General features: G+C 46.9%; 1 protein-coding gene across 1 annotated transcript; it reads left to right on the top strand.

Annotated features, from left to right (window-relative positions):
* Positions 1-907: 907 nt before the first annotated feature.
* AKR1E2 (aldo-keto reductase family 1 member E2) lies at positions 908-20,514 on the top strand. Its single transcript, XM_039478857.2, has 10 exons — positions 908-1,053; positions 5,856-6,023; positions 8,159-8,275; positions 10,444-10,581; positions 12,214-12,336; positions 14,473-14,570; positions 16,505-16,577; positions 17,137-17,220; positions 19,952-20,034; positions 20,287-20,514. Exons 1-10 carry the CDS (start codon positions 1,015-1,017, stop codon positions 20,327-20,329), a joined length of 966 nt encoding a protein of 321 aa, XP_039334791.1. The 5' UTR covers positions 908-1,014; the 3' UTR covers positions 20,330-20,514.
* The last annotated feature ends 1,959 nt before the right edge of the window (positions 20,515-22,473 follow it).

Genomic DNA, 22,473 nt, shown 5'->3' with positions numbered 1-22,473 from the left:
TGTGGGTGTCCTCAAGGCAGTGGGACTCCCAGGGCTGAGGCGGGCAACGCAGGGGAGCTGCAAGGTCCAAGGGAGACAAGAGGGGTATCGGAAGGCTCCCTTGACACCTCTTTCCCTCCACCGTCCCCATGGGAACCCAGTCCACTCGTAAGTTTGGGCCCGAGGCTGCAGCAAGGACGCCCCCCCTCCTCAGGCAGGGCTCGGCCTCCCCGCGCCACCCAGGGCCCCCCAGTCCTGCAAGCCCCAGCTGCTCGGAGCCGGGAAGGACCTCAAAGCGTGGAAGGCCTTTTCCAAGGGCACAGTAGGTCCCTCCCGGGGAACCAAAGCCAGGCAAGCTTCTCCCAGGCTGGGGGCCTCGGGGCACCCGAGAAAGGCCATCCTTGGTGCAAGAAAGCGGGGCCCACTCCCGCGCCCTGTGCTCCGGCGAACGCACGACTCTACACGGTGACCCTAGAGCTTGCCCCAGGATGGCCCCGCCATGGAGACCACCAGGAAAGGTGAGGAACCCCTGCCCACCAGAGTAACACCTCCGCCCTACCTCCGTTGCGTGTGCACGAGGTGCGAGGTGCGAGGTGCGAGGTGCGAGGTGCGAGGTGCGAGGGCGAAGGCACCAGGACGTCGGGCCTATAGGGACCGGAGCCGCGCTGCCAGTCAACCGGAAACCCTTCCCCACCCCGCGCGGCTCTGCAAGCCAATTGGAAGCCCGTCGTCTGCGTCCCTGCAGCCAATCAGAATGTCCAGAGTGAGTGCCTCCAGCCATTTGGGACTCCCGCGGCTCTGTGCCTTCAGCCAATCAGGATGCCTGTCTTTGATAAAACCAGCCAATCAGAGTGCCCGCCGTGCGAAGCCAGCAGCCAGTGAGGAAGCCTGGCGTTCGTGCCTCCAGCCGTAATCAAGAGTGTCCGCCGTCACAAGGCGCTTTCAGCCAATCGCAGCCGCCCTTCGTCGCCGGCGCCGTGGTAACCCGCGCGGTGTCCGTCGGAAGTCGCGCGCGGGGCGGCGGCGGCGGCGGCCATGGGAGATATCCCAGCCGTGGGCCTGGGCACCTGGAAGGTGACGCGGTCTCGGGCGGGGAGGCGCGGCTGACCTAGGGGAGCCCGGGGCTTGGGGGCGCCCGGTGGGACCCAGGCCGGGGCTGGGGAAGAGGGCGGCGGCCTCCCCTCGGCCCGCCCGCCGCCCACGCGCAGTCTGGCCCGGCCTTTCCTTAAACGGAGGCGGCGTTGCCGGCAGGGGCGGCCTCTGCGAGTCGCGGGGGCCTCGGCGGCCGCATCTCTGACGCTGGGGCTGCAGCGGTGGCGGTGGGTGGGGAGGCCGAACCCTCGTAGGGACTCAGAAATGGAGCGGGGAGGCCGAGGGGAGGCGTCGGCGCTGGGCTCGGCCTGAGCGGGGACCTCGAAGCCTCCGCTCCAGCCACGAGAAAGAAAAGTCGGGGCCGGGCGCGCGGTGTGGGCTTGTGATCCCAGCACGGTGGGAGGCCGAGGCCATAGTACCGCCTGAGCTCCGGGGTTCAGGACTAGCCAGATCAACCTGGCGAAACCCTGTTTATACCAGAAAAAATGAAAAAATCAGCTGGGCATGGGGGTGCGCGCCTGTGGTCCCAGCTGCTCGGGAGGCTGGGGTGGGAGGATCGCTGGAGCCCAGGAAGTGAAGGCTGCAGTGAGCTGCGATGGCGCCGCTGCATTGTAGCCTCGGGGACAGAACCAGAACCTGCTCAAAAACAACAGCAATTCACAAAACCCAAACAAAAAATTTAAAAGGAAAATTGGAATTGCTGATGAGGCTTTAAAGGAAACTTTGGGACCTCATGTTCTTCCCTGTTTAGAAGCTGACCGCCCGGATGCCTGAGAAAAAGGACGTATCATCGTTCTGTGCATTTATGGGGTGCACTGTGATGTTTTGAGATGTGTATACAATGCAGTGTGGTTAAATCAAGCTAATTAACATATCCAGCACCTCTTTCAGTTGTTTGTGGTGAGATGTTTGGAATGTATTTTCTTGTTTTGAAATTCAGGTTTGTAATAAATGATTGTTGACTGTAAGCGTTCTAGTGTGCAGTAAATCTCAAAAGCTTTGTCTCCTGTGTGTCTGAAACTTTGTATCCTTTGATCGGCAACTTCTGGTTTCCTCCTTCCTCACCCTCCTCCCAAGCCGCAGGCTCTGACAACCACCATTCTACTCTGACTTCTCTCTGCTTTGAACTTTACAATTCCTGCCAGTGATTTGAGACACAACAGTGTCTAAAAGTGTTTGAAATTTGATCTTAAAAAAAAAAGGTAAACTTAGTTGTTGAAAGCTATAAGAAGTCACATAGAAAGTTACTGAAGGAGTCAGAAATGGAATGTTCAGGTCCTGCTCATCAAATATTTAAATTATTTCTCCTACCTGCTTACCAACTTTTAGAGATCAGAAGTGTCCCTTTGTTCATGTTGGTTCTCAGCATCTAGTGAGGGACGTGCATCTGGCAGCCATTCATTCAGTAAGCACTCGATAGATTAAACTGTTGAGTCTCTTGCTTCCCTTTCTTCTGCAACAATTTGGTGCAGGAGTCCAGACTTGTGCACACAAGATAAGGAAAAATTAGTGAAAATTATGCTTAAGAGGTCAAAATATTATATGGGGGCGGACTGTAAGTGCATCAAATTGGATTAATTATAATCACTCATCACTGGTTCTATGCAAAGACTTATTTTTACTTGGCTGTTTTTAATAGTGAATGAACATCACAGACCTATCATCAGTTATCTGTTGCCCCAGAAATGCTGCATCAATGGCCAAACACCAGAGCTCAGTGTTGTACAGCAGCAAGTGTATTCCTCCTGCACGGGAGGTCAGCAGAGCAGCTCTGTGGATCTTGGCTGGCTCCCTCACTTGTCTGGGGATTGGCTTGTCTCAGTTGGGATTGTAGGGTCTACTCCACATGGCTCCACACACCTCCCCTCTTCATGTAGCTAGTTAGGCAGTGTTCTCAAGAGGATGGCTGAAGCACTAGAGAGCAAGAGAAACTGTAAGATGTCTGGAGGCCTCAGCCTGGGCTCTGCCTGTTGTTTTTTTGGTTTTTGTTTGTTTGTTTGTTTGTTTTGAGATGGAGTCTTGCTCTGTCACCAGGCTGGAGTGCAGTGGCGCAATCTCGGCTGTTACCTCCACCTCCTAGATTCAAGCGATTCTTCCCCCTCAGCCTCCTGAGTAGCTGGGACCCCAGGCGCCTGCCACCACACCAGGCTAATTTCTGTATTTTTAGTAGAGACGGGGTTTCACCATGATGCCCAGGATGGTCTCGATCTCTTGACCTCGTGATCTGCCCGCCTCATCCTCCCAAAGTGCTGGGATTACAGGCATGAGCCACCGCACCCAGCTGGGCTCTTTATTAGTGTCCACTTGATCCATCTGTGTGCCTGTTTGGCACTGTCTTAATTACTACAGTTTCTTGATAAGCCCCCATGCCTAGTAGGGCAAGTCACATCTCTCTGCTCTCGTATATTTACAGTGTACAATTTGGTAAGTTTTGACAGATGCATGTACCCAGGTCCTGGCTTTTTATTTTGGCCCCTTATTCTCCACTGTAAGTTTTAGAATTAGCTTATGAATTCCATGAGAAACATTATTGGTGTTTTGATTGGAACTACATTAAATCTGTAGACCAACTTGGAGATCATTGACATCTTTGTAATATTAAATCTAATTTTTCCACAAGCATGGTAATCTTCTCTGTTAATAAATTGTCCAAATATGGTTCATTTGTAACATCTTTTCATATGGTTATATAGTTTTTCCTGAAGAGAATATATATGTTTTTTGTTGGAATTATCCTTGGGTTCTTGATAGTCTGTGATGCTACTGGAAATTATATTTTTCTGAAATTACATTTTCTCCTTATTTCACCTGCTATATTCATTACACTTCCAGCCACTTTACTAAACTGTACTATTTCTGTTAATGTTCCTATACATTCCTTTGGATTTTCTACACAAATGATCATATCATCAGCAAATAAGGCAGTTTCCTTTCCTTTTTTTCAGTCTTTAAGCTTCACATTGCTTCTTTTTATTTAAGTGCTTCTGGAAAGCACCTCCAACACAGTGGCTATTCTTGTTTTGTACCGGATTTTAAAGGATGTAGAATGATGTAAGAAGGCGTTTACCTTAATTTTTTTTTAATATCGATATTCTTTATCAGATTAATTAATTCTTTTTTCCCTAACTTACCAGGAGTTTAGATTTTGAATCTAAACTGGTATTGAATCTTAACAAATATTGATTGAGATGACTTTTGTTTTTGTATTTTAATCTGTTAATATTAACAAATTTTGGATTTGCTAATATCAAATCATCCTTAGATATCTGAGATAAACTCAACATGGGTGTGGTGTGTTATCTTTTTATAAATGTTGTTGCATCCAATTTGCTTTCATTTTAGTTAGGGTTTTTGCAACTGTATTCATGAATAAGATGAATGTGTAACTTTCCTTTTAATATTTTTGTCTGATTTTGATTTTGGGGTTGTGCTAGTTTTGTAAAATGAGTTGAGACAAGTCCATCTTTTTCTACTGTTTGAAAGTTTGTGTTAAACTGGGCTTTTTTTTTTTTCTTGAAAATTTTATGAAACTAGTGGTTTTTTTTTTTCTAATTTCTTCATTTCTTTAATAATTATGTAATGCATGGGGAGAAATGACAGATACAGGTGAGGGGAAGGAAGACAGCAAACCACACTGCCATGTGTTTACCTATGCAACAATCTTGCATGTTTTTCACATGTACCCCAAAACCTAAAATGCAATAAAAAAAGAAGAAGAAATAATAATAATATTATATAACTAAGCTTTATTCTTGAGTTAAATTTTTCTAGGAATTTTTCCATTTTATCTCATTTTTCCAAATTATTGACATATAGTTATTGGTAATATTTTCTTTTAAGTCCATTTTATCTGCATGTTTTACTTTTCATTCATGTCAGTTTAAAAAAAAAAAAAATCCGTTTCTTCATCAACCTAGCCAGAAGTCTGTTTATTTTACTGAAGTTTTTCAAAAAACCAATTTCTGGCTTTGTTAATCTTCTCTGTTACATCTTTGTTTTCTATTTTATTGATGTTATTCTTAATCATATTTTTAATCTTTCCATCCAATTTCTTGGGTTCTTTTTCTAACTTAAGATGGATACTTGGTTCATTTGCTTTCAACCACTCTGAATCTGTTGCCTATAAAATGGAGATAATGATGCTGCTCTAACTCCTAGGGTTACTGTGAACCTCCAGTGAGAAAGTGTTTTGTGAACTATAAAGCCCTTGTCAGTCTTAAGTTTAATGAGATTGCAAAGCCCGCTCAGCCCCATAGTCTTTCCTAATTCTAGTCCCTTCCCTTGCCGGAGCTGCATTTAAAGTAACTGTTCCCTTTCCTGAACTGCCTTATTGCTTATAGCATCATACATTCCTTTGGGTTTTATTCTATGCTTTTTGTGATGATACCTTCATGTGAGTCTACACCCCTTCCCCTGTATTACTGGACGCTATGGTCTCTGAGGGTATAGGATGAGTCTTAAACCTCTTTGCATCTCAGTTATTATTATTCATTCTACATGTTTTTATTGCTTTGATCATTCAGGAAACACACCATCTAGCTCAGTTTTCTGAAGACACTAAAAATAACCTATAGTTTTTTTCCCAAAATATGTAAAGGAGTTGGAACTTATTTATAAATTCCTTACTACTCTGACATTATCTGTTTTTAGACTGATTATATTAGTACCAAATCAGTGGCTTAATTTTTTTATGTATTACTTACTCCTCATGCTTGGGTGAAAGGGGAGAATTGTGTTGTATTCTTCTGACTGTGGGAAGACACTTTGTTTTGTTGGTTTTGCAGGCCGCTCCGGGGAAAGTGACTGAGGCAGTGAAGGTGGCCATTGACGCAGGCTACCGGCACTTTGACTGTGCTTACTTATATCACAACGAGCATGAGGTTGGAGCAGGGATCCGTTACAAGATCCAGGAAGGTGTCGTGAGACGGGAGGATCTGTTCATTGCCAGTAAGGTAGGGCTGCTCAGTGCAAAGCCAGCAGCGCTTGAGTAATGCTACATCTCTGAAGGGCTTTCTACTTTCCTATGGGAGTTGATGACTCTGTTTCACACTCAAATCAGAATAAACAAGAATATTCACAGCTTCATGAGCATGCTGAATTATATTGTGTACAGGTTTGTTTCATATTATTTACTTGGTCATTCAGGTGGGAGTGCACCAGTAAGCCCCAATTAACAATATATTCTTCAAACTGAGTGAGTGAGGGGCACTTTGGCTACAGTGGTGAGTAGGACAAAGTCGTAGCCTTCACGAACTCTGTCTACACAGCAGTTCCTAAATTCATAATTACTGGGGTGATTGTGAAATGCGGATTCCAAATTCTAGCCCTCATCTGTTGAATTAGAAACTCTGGGTGCGGTGCAGATGGCGTTACAGAGGGAAGAAGCAGCTTGAGCACAGGCATAAGACATGAAGCAGCATGACAGGTTCAGGGGTTTGTAAGGAGCTTGGTGTATCAGCCCATTCTCATGCTGCTATAGGGACTTACCTGAGACTGGGTAGTTTATAAAGATGAAGAGTTTTAATGGACTCAGCTTCACGTGGCTGGGGAGGCCTCAATCATGGCAGAAGGTGAAGGAGGAACAAAGGCACATCTTATGTGGTGGCACACAAGAGAGCATGGGTAGGCGAACTGCCCTTTATAAAAACCATCAGGTCTCATGAGACTTGTTCACTGTCACCAGAACAGCACCAGAAAATCCTGCTCCCATGATTCAGTTACCTCCCACTGGGTCCCTCCCACGACATGTAGGGATTATGGAAGCTACAATTCAAGATGAGATTTGTCTGGGGACACAGCGAAACTGAATCACTTGGTTTTCCAGGACTACAGGATGTCAGGCTGCAGGAGTAACGAGAAGTGAGACTGAGTGGTGGATGGGGTAGGCCATGGAAGTTCAGCTGTGCCATGTCAGGAGCTGTGGGTATTAGGGATTGGATGGCTCAGGCTTACAGCTTCATTATTTGTAAGATGAGACTCTGGATTTGAGAATTTCCTAACTTCCCAGTTAAAATTTCAAACCTCAAGGCTTAATGTTATTTCTATAGTTGAATTGCCTTCTGTTTTACTTCATGAAAGTAAATGTTCATCAGTGACCATTTCTGTCTGTGCTAGAGCAGAGAGTGGTAAGAGAGAAGCCTTGGTGTGTGCCTGCCCAACCGGGTAGAATAGTCCAGGTAGGGATGTGAGTAACTGGAGATTTCTAAGGCTTGCCCTGCAGTTTGGAGCAAATTGCTTCTGTGTGGATCGTAGTCAGCAGTGGAAATATGTTCATTATTTTGGACATTTGAAAAAGTTGTAGAAATATAATCAAATAAACAAATCATGCATATACACACCACGTAGAGACAACTGTGATTAACAATGGAATGCATTTACTTCTGGTGTGTTTTTTTTATTTTTGTTAATATACTGTGCTCGTTTGTTTTCATTTATTTTACTCCCCTTTCTTTTACTTTCATTTAACTTATCATTTTTGTTTTTCCCTTGCTGTGATGGAGCCTTCAGGTTAGCTTATATCACAGTCAAAAAAGTATAGCGAAGGAAATAGGAGGGGAAAAACACAAGTTTTTCTGCTAAATGGGAATGTGGGAAAAAATAGCTAAAAGAAGTAAGGCAGTATGAGCTAACTCACCTGGGTTAACCTGCACTGTTACAGTGCCTTATGAACAGAGAACCCTTAATATGGAGTATGTGTAAGTGAGAAAAACAAGGTAGAGAGTTTTCTGATTTTTTGTCATAGATTTTCTGCTTGAAGGAATTTCATTTTTTTTCTTTTTTTTTTTTTTCTTTTTTTTTTTGGTCCCAGTGGATCCAAATAACCATCAAATATCTCTTGGTGTCCTGAGCTTCCCTTGAAGAGGAGTCAGGCTGAAGAAGCCCAGCTTTGGAGCCTCTCCCTGCAGATGTCCCATAACTCTTCTGAGGATAATGACCCTGTCCTTCTGTCAGAACCTGCCGTGTTGTATTTGTGGTCATCTCATTTTGGCTATTTTTGGTCCAAGACTGTAGCTTCTTGGGGCTACAGAATGGGTGCTGTGCTGGCTCTGGGTGGGCATGTGTGACACTGGTCCCCTCTCCTTTGTAGCTGTGGTGCACCTGGCACACGAAGCCCTTGGTGAGAACAGCATGCTGCAGGAGTCTGAAGGCCTTGAAGCTCAAATATTTGGACCTGTACCTCATGCATTGGCCCATGGGTTTCAAGGTACTGTTCAGTAGGTAGTTTGTTCCCAGGTGTGCAGGACTTTCCTCCCTGTGGTCATACCGCGTCTTGCAGTGGGGAGTCAGGGCCAGGGTTCCAGTGCTGCATCTGCCACATGCTAGCTGCAGCCTTTGGTCAGGCCTCTTGATATCTGGGGGTCTTAGTTAAGGAGAGACTTGGCCTGGAAGATCTCCGAGGCCCCCACAGTTCTGCCGGTCAAGCCAGTCACTTTTCCTCCAGGCCAACAGAGCAACAGGTTTTTTCTCTTCCGTCTTTAGGTGAAAGCAGAGATCAGATGAGGAAATACTGCGTCTCAGACAAAGTTTCCAGTGAAGTCCTAGGCCTTGTCTCTGCTTGCACGTTCTGTCCTCTTTGGGGAGTGAATGCTGTTTTGCAATATGAACAATATGTGCTTATTCACCTGCAGCAGGGTTCAGTGGGTTATGGTGGTAGTTGACTTTTCCACTTGGTTTTATTCTCTTAACTGCTTCACTGTGTACCTGGAACATGCATCTGAGCCATAGCTTTGTCACTCAGCTACCCCGGTCTGGTCATGCAGCTTCCCTACTCCAGGCAACCTGCTTCTCACACAGGTCCTGGCCAGGATGTCCCTGCACATTTGCCCTGGGCCATGATGACAGCCTGCCTGGACAAGGGCCTGATCACACAGGTAACAGCTGTGAGATACAGAAGCCCTTGCAGGGAGTGGGTGGCTGCTCGGGTATTTCACATGGCTACCTGTGAGAGGGTCCCTTTATGTGTGCCACACTGCTGGTTACTGGTTTAGAGTGAAATAACAAAAACCACTTCATTCCTAGTACAGCTTTACCTAACTAAGGCTTTGTATCTAGTTTCCATAAATGATATGGGCAGCTATCCATTAGTCACACTGACCAAGAGTGGAAGATACCCAGAGGGCAAAACCAGAGGGGTGATTCAAAATGATATCTATGTCTTTGAAATTCCTCGCATGCAAAAAGTCATAATTAAAACAATGGCCGTAGCTATACTGTACTCATTGCCAGCCAGCATTGTTTTAATTATGTATCCAGCACTGTTTTATGTGCTTTACACATAGTAACTCCTTTAATTCTCATGAGCCTCCAACGGAGTTGACACTGCTAATATCCCTCTTGGACAGATGATGAAACTAAGACACAGAAAGTTTCAGGTTGAAGTTAGATTATTGGAGCCCAGAAGCATATGCTCAGGTCAGACATTTCTTACACTTTGCTACCCTCATTCTTTAGCAGATCCCTGTCCTTGGATTTCTGGGTGGGAGAAAAGGAGAAGATCTCAGATCACACAACAAATTACAGAAAAGGGTAATGCAGCATCATCAGCATGTCTTCTGACCAGTGGGAACTGCTAGGCCTGGTGTGATGCTGGATGATTAGGTCAGGGTACGAGTATGAGGCCTAGGCAGCATTTTTGTGGACCCTTGAATAAATGTCAACAGGAGATACGGCTTTAAAGCGAGACTGTTAGTTACTTCAGCTCATCACAGAAAATGCCTCTTTCATGTGGATTAGGCTGGAACATGTGACATTCTTCCAGTGTTGCTTAGGAATATGATTAGGTGACATTAAATAAACATGCCTGTGCCATTCACCCTTAACACCCTATGTAGGGATGTGTGAGGGAGGTAGCTGGATTGCACATCCATGCCCATAGCTTCTCTGAAAGGTGACTAGAGGTTCTCGCCTTTTCAAGGTGTCTCTCTGCCCTCCACCTCCTGTACACCTTTGTATTCTCACTTCCTTACCTCTCATGATGATGGGGATTCTAAGAAAAGAAGACAGGACCCTACCAGTGGAGTTCAGAGGGGGCTGCTTGGGCTCTATAAGACATGAAGAAAATGCACTCCCCACCCATTGTTTACCTGAAATTAGTGAACTGTTTCTGGAGGCAATGAAAGAGGACGACCCTGAATGAGTGAGGATGCAGGGTCTTTCTTTCCCAGCTTGTGAGAGATGGACAGTGAACATCAGGCTGGTGGAGGTTTTGCCAGCCACCCAGTTCATGAGCCCTTGATCTTTTCCTAGAAAGGTGAAGACTGGGCCTGGTCACATGGCCAGGCTGGGATTGCTTAGTGACAGGGCCGTGGCTTGGACGCAGGTCTCCTGACACATGGAGTACTTTTTTTCATACATCTCAACTCTCCTTTGCAGCCTCCTCATCCAGCCTGGATCATGATTCCGAGTAAGCTCCTTTCCTTCTGCTTCTCACATCCTGGAGTATACGACTTGCCTCTGGACTGCACCGACATGGTCATCCCCAGTGACACAGACTTCCTGGACACGTGGGAGGTACGCTGAGCCACACCACTAGGCAGCCTCATCTTGTGTGGGTCTCCATCCAGGATGCAGTGAGCTGCTTGTGTTCAAGGACATTGAGGTTGTCTGCCTGAGATGTGGGGTTTGCAGTACAAATGAGGAATCGGTACCTGAATAACTCAGACATCTCAGTGACTTTCTTGTTACCTTTGGTTTGGTGTGGTGCGGTTCCCTTGCCACTTTATTTGAGGGATAGCTCATTACAGACCTCACTTTCTTTTTTCTCGAATTTTTTTTAATTAAAAAACACATTTATTTCAGAAAACACAGGAGAGTTCTTCCATATTAAACTAACATTAAAAATTTTATTTTCCCGTTACCCAGTGGTACCACTGTTAATGTTTTACAGTTCCTTTTTATTCTCTCTTAAGCATTTCAGAGTGATAAAGTTGGCAGCATGGAAGCTCAGGCTGGGGAGGTAAGACCAGTGTGGGGAAGGTTACCAAATGTCAGCCCGTTTCCAGGGTTCAGACCAAAAACAACCCTTTACTGCAAGGGCTTGCAGTAAAGTCTTGAGCAGGGAATTAAGGGTGTGGTGGATTTGAGAGGCTCCTGGAAGTAGACCCACAGGCTGGTGTGAGGCTTAGGCTTCGGCTCCAGCATGGCTGACTGACCATGTGTGGTCATATGGTTTTGGTAACCAGCATGTAGGATGGGACATCACATTTGAGGCCCAAGACGAAAGTGAGTTCAAGCTGAAGCTTGCTGAGGTTAGGACAGAGCTTGCTAGGTGAAGCTCTCCAGGGAGGAGGCCAGAGGGAGCCCTTGAACACAGAGGAGTCCCAGGCTAGGACCCCATCAGCAGAAGACAAAGACTTACTAAGGGATCTGAGATGTCAGGACCAGGGCCCATGGGCGTCAGCCCTTTCTGCTACACTGTTTTATCTCCTAAAAGATTTGGGTTAAACTCTAAGGTTCATGTAGCACCAGTGAGGGGCCAGGGATCGTTGCAGCTGAGGCAGTAACTCACCGCTGCATGTTGGCTCATTGGTCACTCAGGACGTGCTGCTAACCACGGACCCTGGCACAAAGCCATGCTCTTCCTGAAGCTCAGGGGCAGCCTGGCTTGCCGGTCATTGACCAGCTCAGAGCTTTAGGTTACTCTGCCCTCAAGTTCCTTAAAGTGGTAAGTACAGAGGGTGGGTTAGGAGAATGATGACGCATCCTTGTGCTTAAGATCAGAGTCTCAGTGGAAAGAAAGGTAAACAAATAAAATCCGCAGCAGACGTGCTTGCCAGACATCAGGAGGAATAAGAACAGGAAGAGCTCACATATGTTGAGTGGTAGACGCCAGTCTTAGCTAATGTTTTCTGTGATTCCGCGTAACCCCTAAATAGCCCTGTGGCACAGGCAGGGTCGCCCTATCCTGAAAGCTGAGGAAACTGGAGCCAAATGAGGCCATGCAACTTTCCCCATGTCCCCTAGCCAGGAAAGATGGGACTGGGATCATACCTTGAGTGCAGAAATGCTTCTGAAGCTTGAGGTAAAATATTGTAAAAATACTGGGTGGAACCAGTTGTAAATACCATACCGAACTGCTGAGGGACTTAGATTGTCAGTTCAACAGACAGACCCTTCACACTCAGTGGGGTTGTTCTCTTACAGGCCATGGAGGACCTGGTGAGCACTGGACTGGTGAAGAACATTGGGGTGTCTAACTTCAACCATGAGCAGCTTGAGAGGCTTCTGAATAAGCCTGGGTTGAGGTTCAAACCAGTAACCAACCAGGTAAACCGGTGGAAGCATCAGAGAGTTTAACCTATGTGGCTGGCTTCCCAGCTGCTACCTCCACAGGGCTCTTCTGGAAATGGGAGGATGGGGTGAAGCACAAAACAGGCGTCTCCTTCTCTGAGAGCAGTCAGAATGGTGACTAAAGGCAGCAGCTAACCAAGTGGCTTTCTTGAAGGTGCGTCTGGGTAGGTGGTACTGTTAGCAGGCAGGGTGTGAGCTGGCACTTGGCCCTCCATGTGCGGTGCGGGCAGGTCACCAGGTGTGCTCAGACGTGGTCAGGGTCCTGGCAGGTGCCTCGCCCTCATGAGGGAACATGGGTCTCCCCTTCACCTCCTCTAGCCTGCACACTGCTGTAAGAAAGCATGGATGACGAGATGCCCTCATGCCAGGTTTACAGGCTACTGAAGTTGATACAGGTTTTTAATGTAGAGAAAAGACTTGTTTGGAAAGAACTATTGTATTTTCTAGACTGGCTTTGTATCATTTATATGTATAAGTGATACAAACTGTATGAAGATCGTTATACAGCACTGAAGCTTTTTATTGAAGAGTAGAAGTGCACATGTGAAAATAGAGCTGAGTAAATTCTCATAAACTGCATAGCTCTAGGACCAGCATCCAGCTTGGTAAACAGCACACCAAGCACCCCTGCAGAGCACAGCGTCGTTCGCATTCCCAGCAGCCAGGATTCACCTTTGAACTTTACACAGACAAAATAATAATGTGTCATAAACCCCTCTGTGCTCACCTCTTTCACACAGCACTGTTGCTGTGCATGTCATTGTAGATGGTACTCTCTCATTTATTGTGGTATTCTGTTGTGTGAATTGACCACAAGTGAGTTATCCACTCTGCTGTTAGTGTATTAGTGGGCACTTGGACAGTTTCCAGTTTGGGACTATTAAGAATAGAGCATCCCTCTATTTTTTTAAATAAATATGCTTTTTTAAACAGTTCTATATAGCATAGATGCAGAAAAGCGTGTGAATCCTAAAAGGCATACATAGCTTGATGAATTTTTGCAAGTGAACAAACTCAAGTATTCAGTACACAAAACAAGAAAAAAAACCCTCAGCCGTTCAGTAGCTCCTCTGAGTCCTGTTGCAGTCGCTGCCATGAAGAGCAGCCTGGCCTCTGACCCAGCTAATACAGTTCAGCTTTGCCTTGTATACAACCTTATATACATTAAGTTTTTATATAGATGTGTATTAGTAGCTTCTGTTTTGTGTCAGTATTTTTAGTTGTTCAGCAATTTAAATACCTGGGAATGGTTATGGCATAGTCTGAGTAGACAAGGTGGGCTGGACAAGTAGAGGGTCTGCTTTTTGATAGGATGATGGCTACTCAGGAACACAGGATTCAGAAGGTGCCAGAAGCTGGCCTCTCTTTTGGAGGCTTTCCAGAGAGGCTGATCTTGATGAGCTTCGCATATTCCTGAGAGCGAAAGCACTATTCATAGTTCTCTGTAATTTACACTAAATAAGTATTTTAAATCTCCTTATAACCTGGAATTATATGTGAGAGTTTGGAGAATGTGCAAGAGATAGTGATCCTGCTCTCTAGCTTCTTAAAATATTCATTCAAGTCACCTGTAGCATGTGTTTCTCACATACAGTTTTTCCGTTTAATTCATTTATGCAGTGGATATATTTTTATTGCTTTCTATGTATATAGGTTGTTCTTAGTGTTGGCAAGACATCCATAAAAAAAAAAATTCAAACAAAATCTCTGTCTTCATGAGGCTTAGATCCTGGTGAAAACAGAAAGACAATAAGCAAATACGTAAAATCTATGAGCTGTCAGTTAGTGATAGGTGCTCTGGAGGAAAATAAAGGCCGTGGGGAGATGGGAGCTATGGAGTGTTACAGTCTTTACCTGAGTGCTCAGGGAAGGCCCTGCAGAGCAGGTGGTATTGGAGCATTGGTGTCCCTGAGGCCATAGACTCAGAAGCCATGATAGCAGCTGGCCTCAGAGACTGCTCTGTCCAGCCTTCTCACAGCCGAAACACTCAGGCCTGGAGATGAGCCCCATAGTACTCAGTGACAGCCAAGACTTCAGCGGAGGTCTTCTGCTGTAGAGCTTTTCTAGGACACTAGTGGTCTGAATTTTATGTAAGCTGTGATTCTGTCGTAGATTGAGTGCCACCCATATCTTAATCAGAAGAATCTGATCAGTTTTTGTCAATCCAGAGGTGTGTCCGTGACTGCTTACCGTCCTCTTGGTGGCTCGAGGTAAGGATACATCAGTGACATGTTAGTCAGAGGCCGAGTGGGAAGTAGGTGCCACCTTCTCATTTCCTTGGGATGATCTGGGGAGGCCTTAATGGAGGTTTTGACAGCGTGTGGAGGGTCGGGACCATAGCGGGCTGTCCACACCCCTCAAGCCTTGGATTGAAAGCAGGGCTTATTACTGGAAGGCGGGGAGTGGCTGTAAGTGGGCTGCCCTGGGAGGGGCAGGACCTCTTCAGGGACATAAACCGGCCTGGAACTCCTTTGCCGAGTTCCCCATCAGGGCAACAGTCATCTGACATCTTGACAAGGCTGCTCCTCAGGCCTCTCAGTGGTTGGATGAGGCAAAGCCTGCTGTCATCTTTACCCAGGCCCTACAACTGTCCTGTGCTGTCTAGATCAGCTAAGGGGCCTCCAGCCATTCAGCCACCTAAGCCAGAAGCTTGGAAATCATCCCTTCCCACATCCCTAATCCAATCCAGCACCAAAGTCTATTGATTATTCTGCCAGGAGAAGTTGGACTTCGTCTCGTGATTTCATTTCCGCCATCTCTGTCACTGCCTTAATTAAGTACAATTCCCGAGGTCATCAGAGGAGCCCCTCAGCTCCCTCCCTGGCCCACTCCATTCTAATCCATTGCTCCCACGGTGGCTGAAAGGAGCTGTCTCCTTATGATCATATCACTTTCCTGGGAAAAATTCCTCAGGTCTTGGCGTGGCCTGTGAGACACAGCCAACCTGACCACTGCCTGCTTCTGGCCTCATTCCTACCCATCCCTGTCAACATCCTGGGCTTCAGCCACATGAAGCTGCTGTGGTTCCTTGGATAAAACATGTTTTCTCACCTCTGTGCCTTTGCAGATACTGTTCTCTTTATCCACAATTTTTTTTAATCTGGCAAACTCCAGTTTCTAATTTAAGGTTCAGTCCAGCATCACCTCCTCCAGGAAGCCCTCCTGACCCTTATTTATGTTTCTTACATACCCCTTGTCACACTGTCTTGTGATTATCTTCACAGTCTCTTCCACTAGTCAAAACAACCTGAGTGGAGGTATCTTATTTTTTCTTCTCTTCCCAACTCCTAGCTCAGCACCTGGGACATATTGTGAATGCCAAAAAGGCTGAAACTACTTGAGTTTTACCACCTGTGTGTTTTCCTTGTGAAGTGGTGCATGTGTGTTTGAACTTGGCACCAGCTGGAGAGTCCCTAGAAGGCTGGGTCCGTTCCACAGCTGAGCTTCGGGGTAGAGGATCCTCCAGTGGAGGGAGTCAGGGAGCTCTCAAAGCCTGACTGGGGCAGGAAACTGTGCACTCTGTTTGCTTCTGTCGGGAGACCTTGGGACTAGTGCTAGCACAATGCCTGACAACAGGGTGCTGGCTCAGTACGCACTTGTTAAAGCAGTGAATCCTCGGAGTTCCCAGGGACCACCCGTGCCCGAACAAAGGATGCAGAGACTCTGTGATCATCTTCAAAATCACTTGTTGTAAAGGTTCCACATGTTGACAATATTCACTTTTTAGTGGTATTTTGGGTGAATTTTTCTGAAATTATTATCATCAACAAATACTGATTCCTGGTGCTGTGCTAGGGTGCACAGTAGAAGCTGAGAAGCCAGAGACCCCTGAGAATCTTGGGGGAGTTAAAACTTGGGAACCCACTGGCTCCTGCACTGATGTGGCCACCAGGTTCTGGAGAAAAAGCACAAAATACACATGAAAAGTGATGTTGTGTAGCTGTGTTCACCAGCGTGTTAGTGGTCATCTCCAGACTGGAAATTTGGAGTGATGTGCTTTTTTGTGTTTTAAAATTTCCTGTAGTCAGCTTATATCATGATCAGAAAATAAGTCCTTCATTTTGGAGAAGGATTTCCTCTTTCTGAAGAAAGGGGCATCCATGTTGGATCTCTTGGCTCACTGCCCTGTGCTGTGTCTCTCTAGTGAGGGAGTTGACCTGATGGATGACCCTGTGATCCAGAGGATTGCCAAGGAGCATAACAAGTCTCCCGCTCAGGTACTCAGCGAGGGCTGTTCTGAGCCAGGGGTGCTCTGACCACTCCACATCCTCGGGGAGTCCTGGGGTTTGACGGGTCCCAGGAAGGGACTGGCTCACCCAGATGAGTCCATGACTCATCAGAACCTCCCAGCGTTGAGCAGAAGTTGATCTACAATAGCATTCCCAGTCACTCACACCATGTACCCTTGCCTCGGAGCCTGTCCAGACTCATAGGAGGAGTTTCCAGGCCTTTTCCCTCTGCCCCACTGACTGCATGCATGGTTAGTATGAGATGGAACAGAAGAGCTATTTATTTTAGTCTTCTTTGTTCTAATGTCCAATGGGGGACTGGGTGCATGTTAAGGAATTCTCATTAAGGCAGATTCTTTGGCCGCCTCCTTGGGCTGGTGGCTGTCATTACCAACATACTGACAGAACTGGTTAAATGCCAGTAACTGTTGCTGCTGTCATTGACTCTTGGACTCTTACTGCACAGTAAAACTCAAAATGTTAGAAAATAACTTAGACTACGTGGGATTTCCCTTTGAGTGATAGCAGACTTTTTGTTTCCTTGCAGATTTTGATCCGATTTCAAATCCAGAGGAATGTAATAGTTATCCCCAAATCTATCACTCCAAGTCGAATTAAAGAGAATATCCAGGTAGGTGTTTTACTTCTTTTGTTAGAGGGTTTCAGATCATGTGTTAGATGGGAAGGGATGACTGCTGTAGCATACGGCCTCACGATCACGGTGCCTTGATACAGCAGGGACCTCTCCCTCTGCACTGCGGGTGTTGGTGGTTGACCTTTCACTCAGCAATCCAAGGACCCAGGGTCCTTCCATCTTAGGGCTCCCTCTCCCCTAGAGTCTTGGTATCTTCTCCATCCAGCCCAAGATTGGGAAGGCAGGAAGAGCATCTCGTGGAGAAAATTTTTATGGACCAGGCTTGGGCGTGTGCATCTGTCACATGGCTGTGCCAGCCCACAGAGGAGGCTGGATGTCTCCTAAGTGTGTGCTCAGGAGAAAGGGGAGGCATGCCTGTGTAGCCCGAGGGCACTGCTTTGAGTTGTGTGGGAAGGTTCTGGTACCGACTCCTGTTTAGTGACTTCCAAGGCGGGAGTGAAGACTGGAACAGGTGGAATGTGTGCAGAACACAGAGAGGCAGTGGTCCTTTTCAGGGCAACCCTTTCACCTTAGCCAAGACCCACAGAAGCATGTGAAATCTATTTTTGGAGTTATGTGTGGCCTCAACCCTGATGACATAGTCTATAACCCAGTCAAAGTCATGGACTTGGGATTCCCACAGGCCCACTCACCATTTAACGGCTGTCTGACCTCTCTAAGCCTGTTTCTTCATTAGAGAACCTCTCTGATAAGACCACTGTGAGGGTGAAATGTAATGACACAGTGAAGAGGTGGCATAGTGCCTGGTGTGAGGAAGTACCTGATGCTCTTAGTTGCCAGTCACCCCCAGTCCCAGATGTCACCTGTGGTGATCTCACAGGCAGTGACAGGCATCAGTGGCAGCCCACCCCCATTGGTCATGTCAGCATGGGTGTGTGTGAGCCTGGGGCCAGCCGCACAGCTGCATTTTGATAGACAGCATGCTCTGGTGCCCAGAAGTCAGCTCCCTCTTGGTGTCTGAGCTACTCATGAGTTCCGCAAGGCACTGCCGCATCCTCAGGGCTCGACTTGGTTGTGCTAAGTGAGCATTTCCATCAAATTTATTTACTGACCCATCTGTACCAGTGCCTGTGCCCTCAGGCTCGCTGTGTATGCCAGGCTGGCTGCAGGTGGGCATAGCCCTGCCATTGGCAGGAGAGGCAGGCCACCCATGCTGGGAGGACCTGGGGTTGGGCAGGCTCCTCGTGGTGTCCACAGCGCTCTCCCGGGCTCTCATCCAGCTCACCTGCTGCCCACATGCACTTCTCTCCTTCCTCAGGCATCCTGCTCTCTGAACGGCCCAGAGTAGCTCTGGGTGACCAGCCAACCTAAAGCCTGAAGAGTATGGATTTGGCTAAGCTGTAAACTCAGTTCTCTGTGATGGCTGCTGACAGGCCTCTTGGATGCTGCAGGTCTCATGCAATGGTTAGAATTGAGCATTGCTGACTGAGTGGCATCTGCTCCACATGGGGGCCTGGCCTAAGGTGCCCTCTGTGCCCTGCAGGGCAGCCAGGATTGCTCCTGGGACATAGGCTTGGGGGATGACCCCAGTTCCACCCTTGTGGCTCTGAATGCCTGGGATCCCCGTGGCCTAGGGGCAGTGAATGTGACATGGGGACCTCAGGCCCAGCTGAGATTCCCCCTTCCTCTGTTAGGTCTGCTGCACACTGAGGGCAAATGCCATCCCCAGGCAGTGAGACAGGACTAGGCTGATAGGAGACCTGAGGGCCAAAGCAGAAGTGATCTGATGGCTGAGGACAGAGAGCAGCATCGGGTTAGGAGGGGCCGTGGAAGTGCCCATGCTGTCAGGAGGAGGTGGGAGCCAGGTCCATAAGACTGACCAGAAGAAAGGCACAGAGGGGCGCAGGCACAGGGCTCCCAGTGCAGGGTGCTGGCCCGGGCCACCTCCCATCGCCCCAGTGCCATGCAGAACTGCTGCTGCAAGGCACCTGCCCTTTATAGGGTCTCTTCTAGAATTGCTCACTGTTACCCTTAAATGCAAGCATCCCCCTACCCCGGCCCCAGCAATCCCCACTCCCTCCAGATGACCCTCTGAGGCTGCTTTCTCCTGGCCTCAGGAGGGGGAGGCTTTTGTGGGAGAGAGGCTGGGGTGCTCCAGCTCCTCACATTGGGAATCACTCAATTTACCCCTCCTCCCCATGGGACACAGTCACTCTGCCAGGCTGGGATGGACGCTGATGCTGTGGCCATGGGCCCTGTCCCTCAGTATGTGGGAACAATAAAAAGGGAGGGAGGGGCAGGCCAGAATACTGTTCTCAAGGAAGAAAAACAGATCACTCTGTGATATGGGTACTGTTAGACTTCATAGTCCCAGGGCCAAGTGGCTCCCTAGTTGGCAGGTGTATAGAACAAATGGTTTGGTTGGATTTTTTGAGGGTAGCAGGGTCAGTGGAAAAAAATTCTGTGCTTTACCTTTTAACTATTCTCATATGTTCTTTATTCCACCAAGATGAGTGCAGGGTATATTCCATCTTTCCAAGGCTTCCTAAATGTAGCCAGGGCCAAGCCAACACCAGTCACATGATCCAAATCAAAAGGCATTTGGGAAATGCAGGCTGTGATTCAGGGAAATAGCAGCTGTCTGATGAAGTGTTTCTTTTACATCTTTGTGTCCCCTGCTGGTCTAGCACAGTGCTGTGTAGGTAACATGTCCCCATTAAATGTGAATGGAATTAAGTTTTCTATTAACATTGTATTTTGGTTCCAGGTGTTTGATTTTGAATTAACACAGCACAATATGGATAGCATCCTCAGCCTAGACAGGAATCTCCGACTGGCCACGTTCCCCATGTAAATATGGCTCCTTCTTTTTAACTAGAGGGAAAACTATACAGATTGGATGGTTGGTGCCTGAATAGGTATTTATCATATACATTTTAGATTAATTAAACCTTCTCATTATAATTCTTTTCTGTTTGAAGATGGACCACCGAGTGAAGCTAATTTCACTGGGGAGGTTAAAAGTATATATCATTTAAAATGTTTCTCTTAAAAAATAATCACTCTTTGTTTCCATTTTCTATTTCTTTTTCTGTTTTTCAGAACTAAAAATCACAAAGACTATCCTTTCCACATAGAATACTGAGGACAACTTCCCCTTCCTTGTTTCTGCTCAGCCCAGATGCACCGACACCGTTAGCAATGTTGACCCTCCTCTGTTAATGGCAGCTGTGCCTGGGACGGGAGCCACACAGTCAGAGGAGGGTGCAAGAGCCTCCTTCTCTGAGTAATCTGGAGAACTGAGCGTGTTTTAAATGAAGTCAGTGGGGTTTCTCCTAGACAGCCTGTGTGGCCTCTACTCTGAAAAAAGACACTGATAACTCATGAATGAAATTCGCCTTCACATTTTAAGAAAACCTCATCTTATGAAATGATTTAAGCCATCTAAGAGCCAAGGAAACAGTGTAATCCATCTCTGGCCCTTTGCCCAGCTCCACCAATTGTGCCCCAGGCCAGCCTGCATCACCTTCACTTCTTTCTCTGCCCTGCCAGTGACACCAGGTTTTTCTAAAGCAGAGTCCTTCCCTTCCCCCAGTGGGAAGGAAAATGGGATAAGTCTGGAGCACTGTTTCAGTTCAATAGAGAGGCTTTTTTCCTCCTTAAAAATCTGAATTTTTAGTTTAGTTTTTTGTTATGTTTTGGTTTTTTTTCTTTTTTTTTTTTTTTTGAGACAGAGTCTCACTATGTCACCCAGGCTGGATTGTAGTGGAGTCATCTCAGTTCACTGCAACCTCCACTTCCTGGGCTTAAGTGATACTCCTGCCTTAGCCTCCCAAGTAGCTGGTTAATTTCTAAATACTAGTTTTTAATACGGTCTTCTGATAAGTCAGATTATACCTGTGGAACCCCCATAGCAGAGATGAAAACACAACTCATTTCCTCACATCCACTCATCAGCCTGTTTCGTTTCACGTATCAGGAAGAGGCCCTGCAGAGTGTGGTGTTCACACTCAGGCGTTGGTGGAGGATGTGGTTTAATGGATTTTGTGTGGTCTAGAGGCCATGGTCCCTGTTTCTTGCTATCTGCTCAGCGAATCTGGCATAGCTCCTGTGTCTTGGAATTCACACCAAATCTCCAAAGTTATAACTTCTCAACTCATAGGCCCTTGGCTCCTATTCAAAATGAGTTAAGCCAGAAGAAAATTGATGTCTGCTCCATGGTCTCCCTCTTCCTATGTTCCCCACATCAGTCAGCCACCATATGAGTCTCTCATTTCCTGATCCCTCTGTATTAGGTTCAAGGAAGGAATGGAGGCATTGCCCAGTGGCTGAAGGGGCCTGTTTGGGGACAGTTCCCCTCCACATCACTTCCCATTTTCATTTTATCACAGGCATGCCAGCTGAGTCAGGGGTCTGGGGTCTGCAGATAAAAGTTGTGCCTTTCTAGCTCTGTAATCCTGAGCAGACTGCCTCACCTCCCAGCCCTCAGTGTCCTTGTCCCCTCAGTGGAGGAATTGCAGTGCCTCCTGATTGTGGAGACAGTGTCTGGCCCAGGATATGTCCCCGTAAGAACGCGTTGGTACTACAACCAGTATTGCCATCCACCTCCCTGCCCAGCCTTCCAGATGTGCAGGGACATGTAGGAACCTTCTGGCTTGGCCCCAAGAGAGGACTTTGCTGCAGGCAAATGAAAAGACGTGTGACTGGTGCAGTAGCTTCACAGGAGGCTCACCCTAGAGGGGGTAAGATTGAGGATGAGGTATCATGGTTTGAGCAAATTGCCAAGGAGGGGTTTAATCAGAAGACTGTTTATATAAAGGACCCAGGAAATGGGAGGGTCTCCTGGCACTGTCATATGATTAGGCCCAGCTCTACTACCATGCACTTTTAATTTTTCCATGTCCATGACTCCTTATTCATTAGCTGTGTGACTTTGTGTAAATTACTTAACGTCTTAAACCTTTAAATTCTTTGCCACTCTACCTAGAGGTGTTACAGTTCAGTGGCACAGTGCATATGGAGCAGGTGACAGTCATCTGCATGTAGGACTCTTGTGAACACACGTGTGTAGGTGTGTTACTTGTATTTTATCTCTCACAGTGTCAAAAATTTAACTGCTATTTTGTGAATTTTCCTTGTCACTTATGCCTAAACCATTTTTCATTGACCTTAAAAGTAGTGAGTAGCATGGCGGTTACCAGAGTCTGGGGAGGGCAGGGATGGGTAGGTGATGAGGAGAGTTTAGTAAGCAAGAATAAAGTTGCAATTGGGAGGAATGAGTCCTAGCGC

The sequence above is a fragment of the Saimiri boliviensis genome, chromosome 8, assembly GCF_048565385.1.
Source record: "Saimiri boliviensis isolate mSaiBol1 chromosome 8, mSaiBol1.pri, whole genome shotgun sequence".
Classification (NCBI taxonomy): domain Eukaryota; kingdom Metazoa; phylum Chordata; class Mammalia; order Primates; family Cebidae; genus Saimiri; species Saimiri boliviensis.
This window is presented reverse-complemented; position numbering and strand designations above follow the sequence as displayed.

What these genes read in the sequence shown, in the direction of transcription:
- AKR1E2 (XM_039478857.2), top strand. Translation starts at nt 1,015, where the DNA reads ATGGGAGATATCCCAGCCGTGGGCCTGGGCACCTGGAAG. An exon ending in TGGGCCTGGGCACCTGGAAG is followed by an intron (nt 1,054 to 5,855) that starts GTGACGCGGTCT and finishes TTGGTTTTGCAG; the next exon opens with GCCGCTCCGGGGAAAGTGAC. An exon ending in CGTCCTCTTGGTGGCTCGAG is followed by an intron (nt 14,571 to 16,504) that starts GTAAGGATACAT and finishes GTGTCTCTCTAG; the next exon opens with TGAGGGAGTTGACCTGATGG.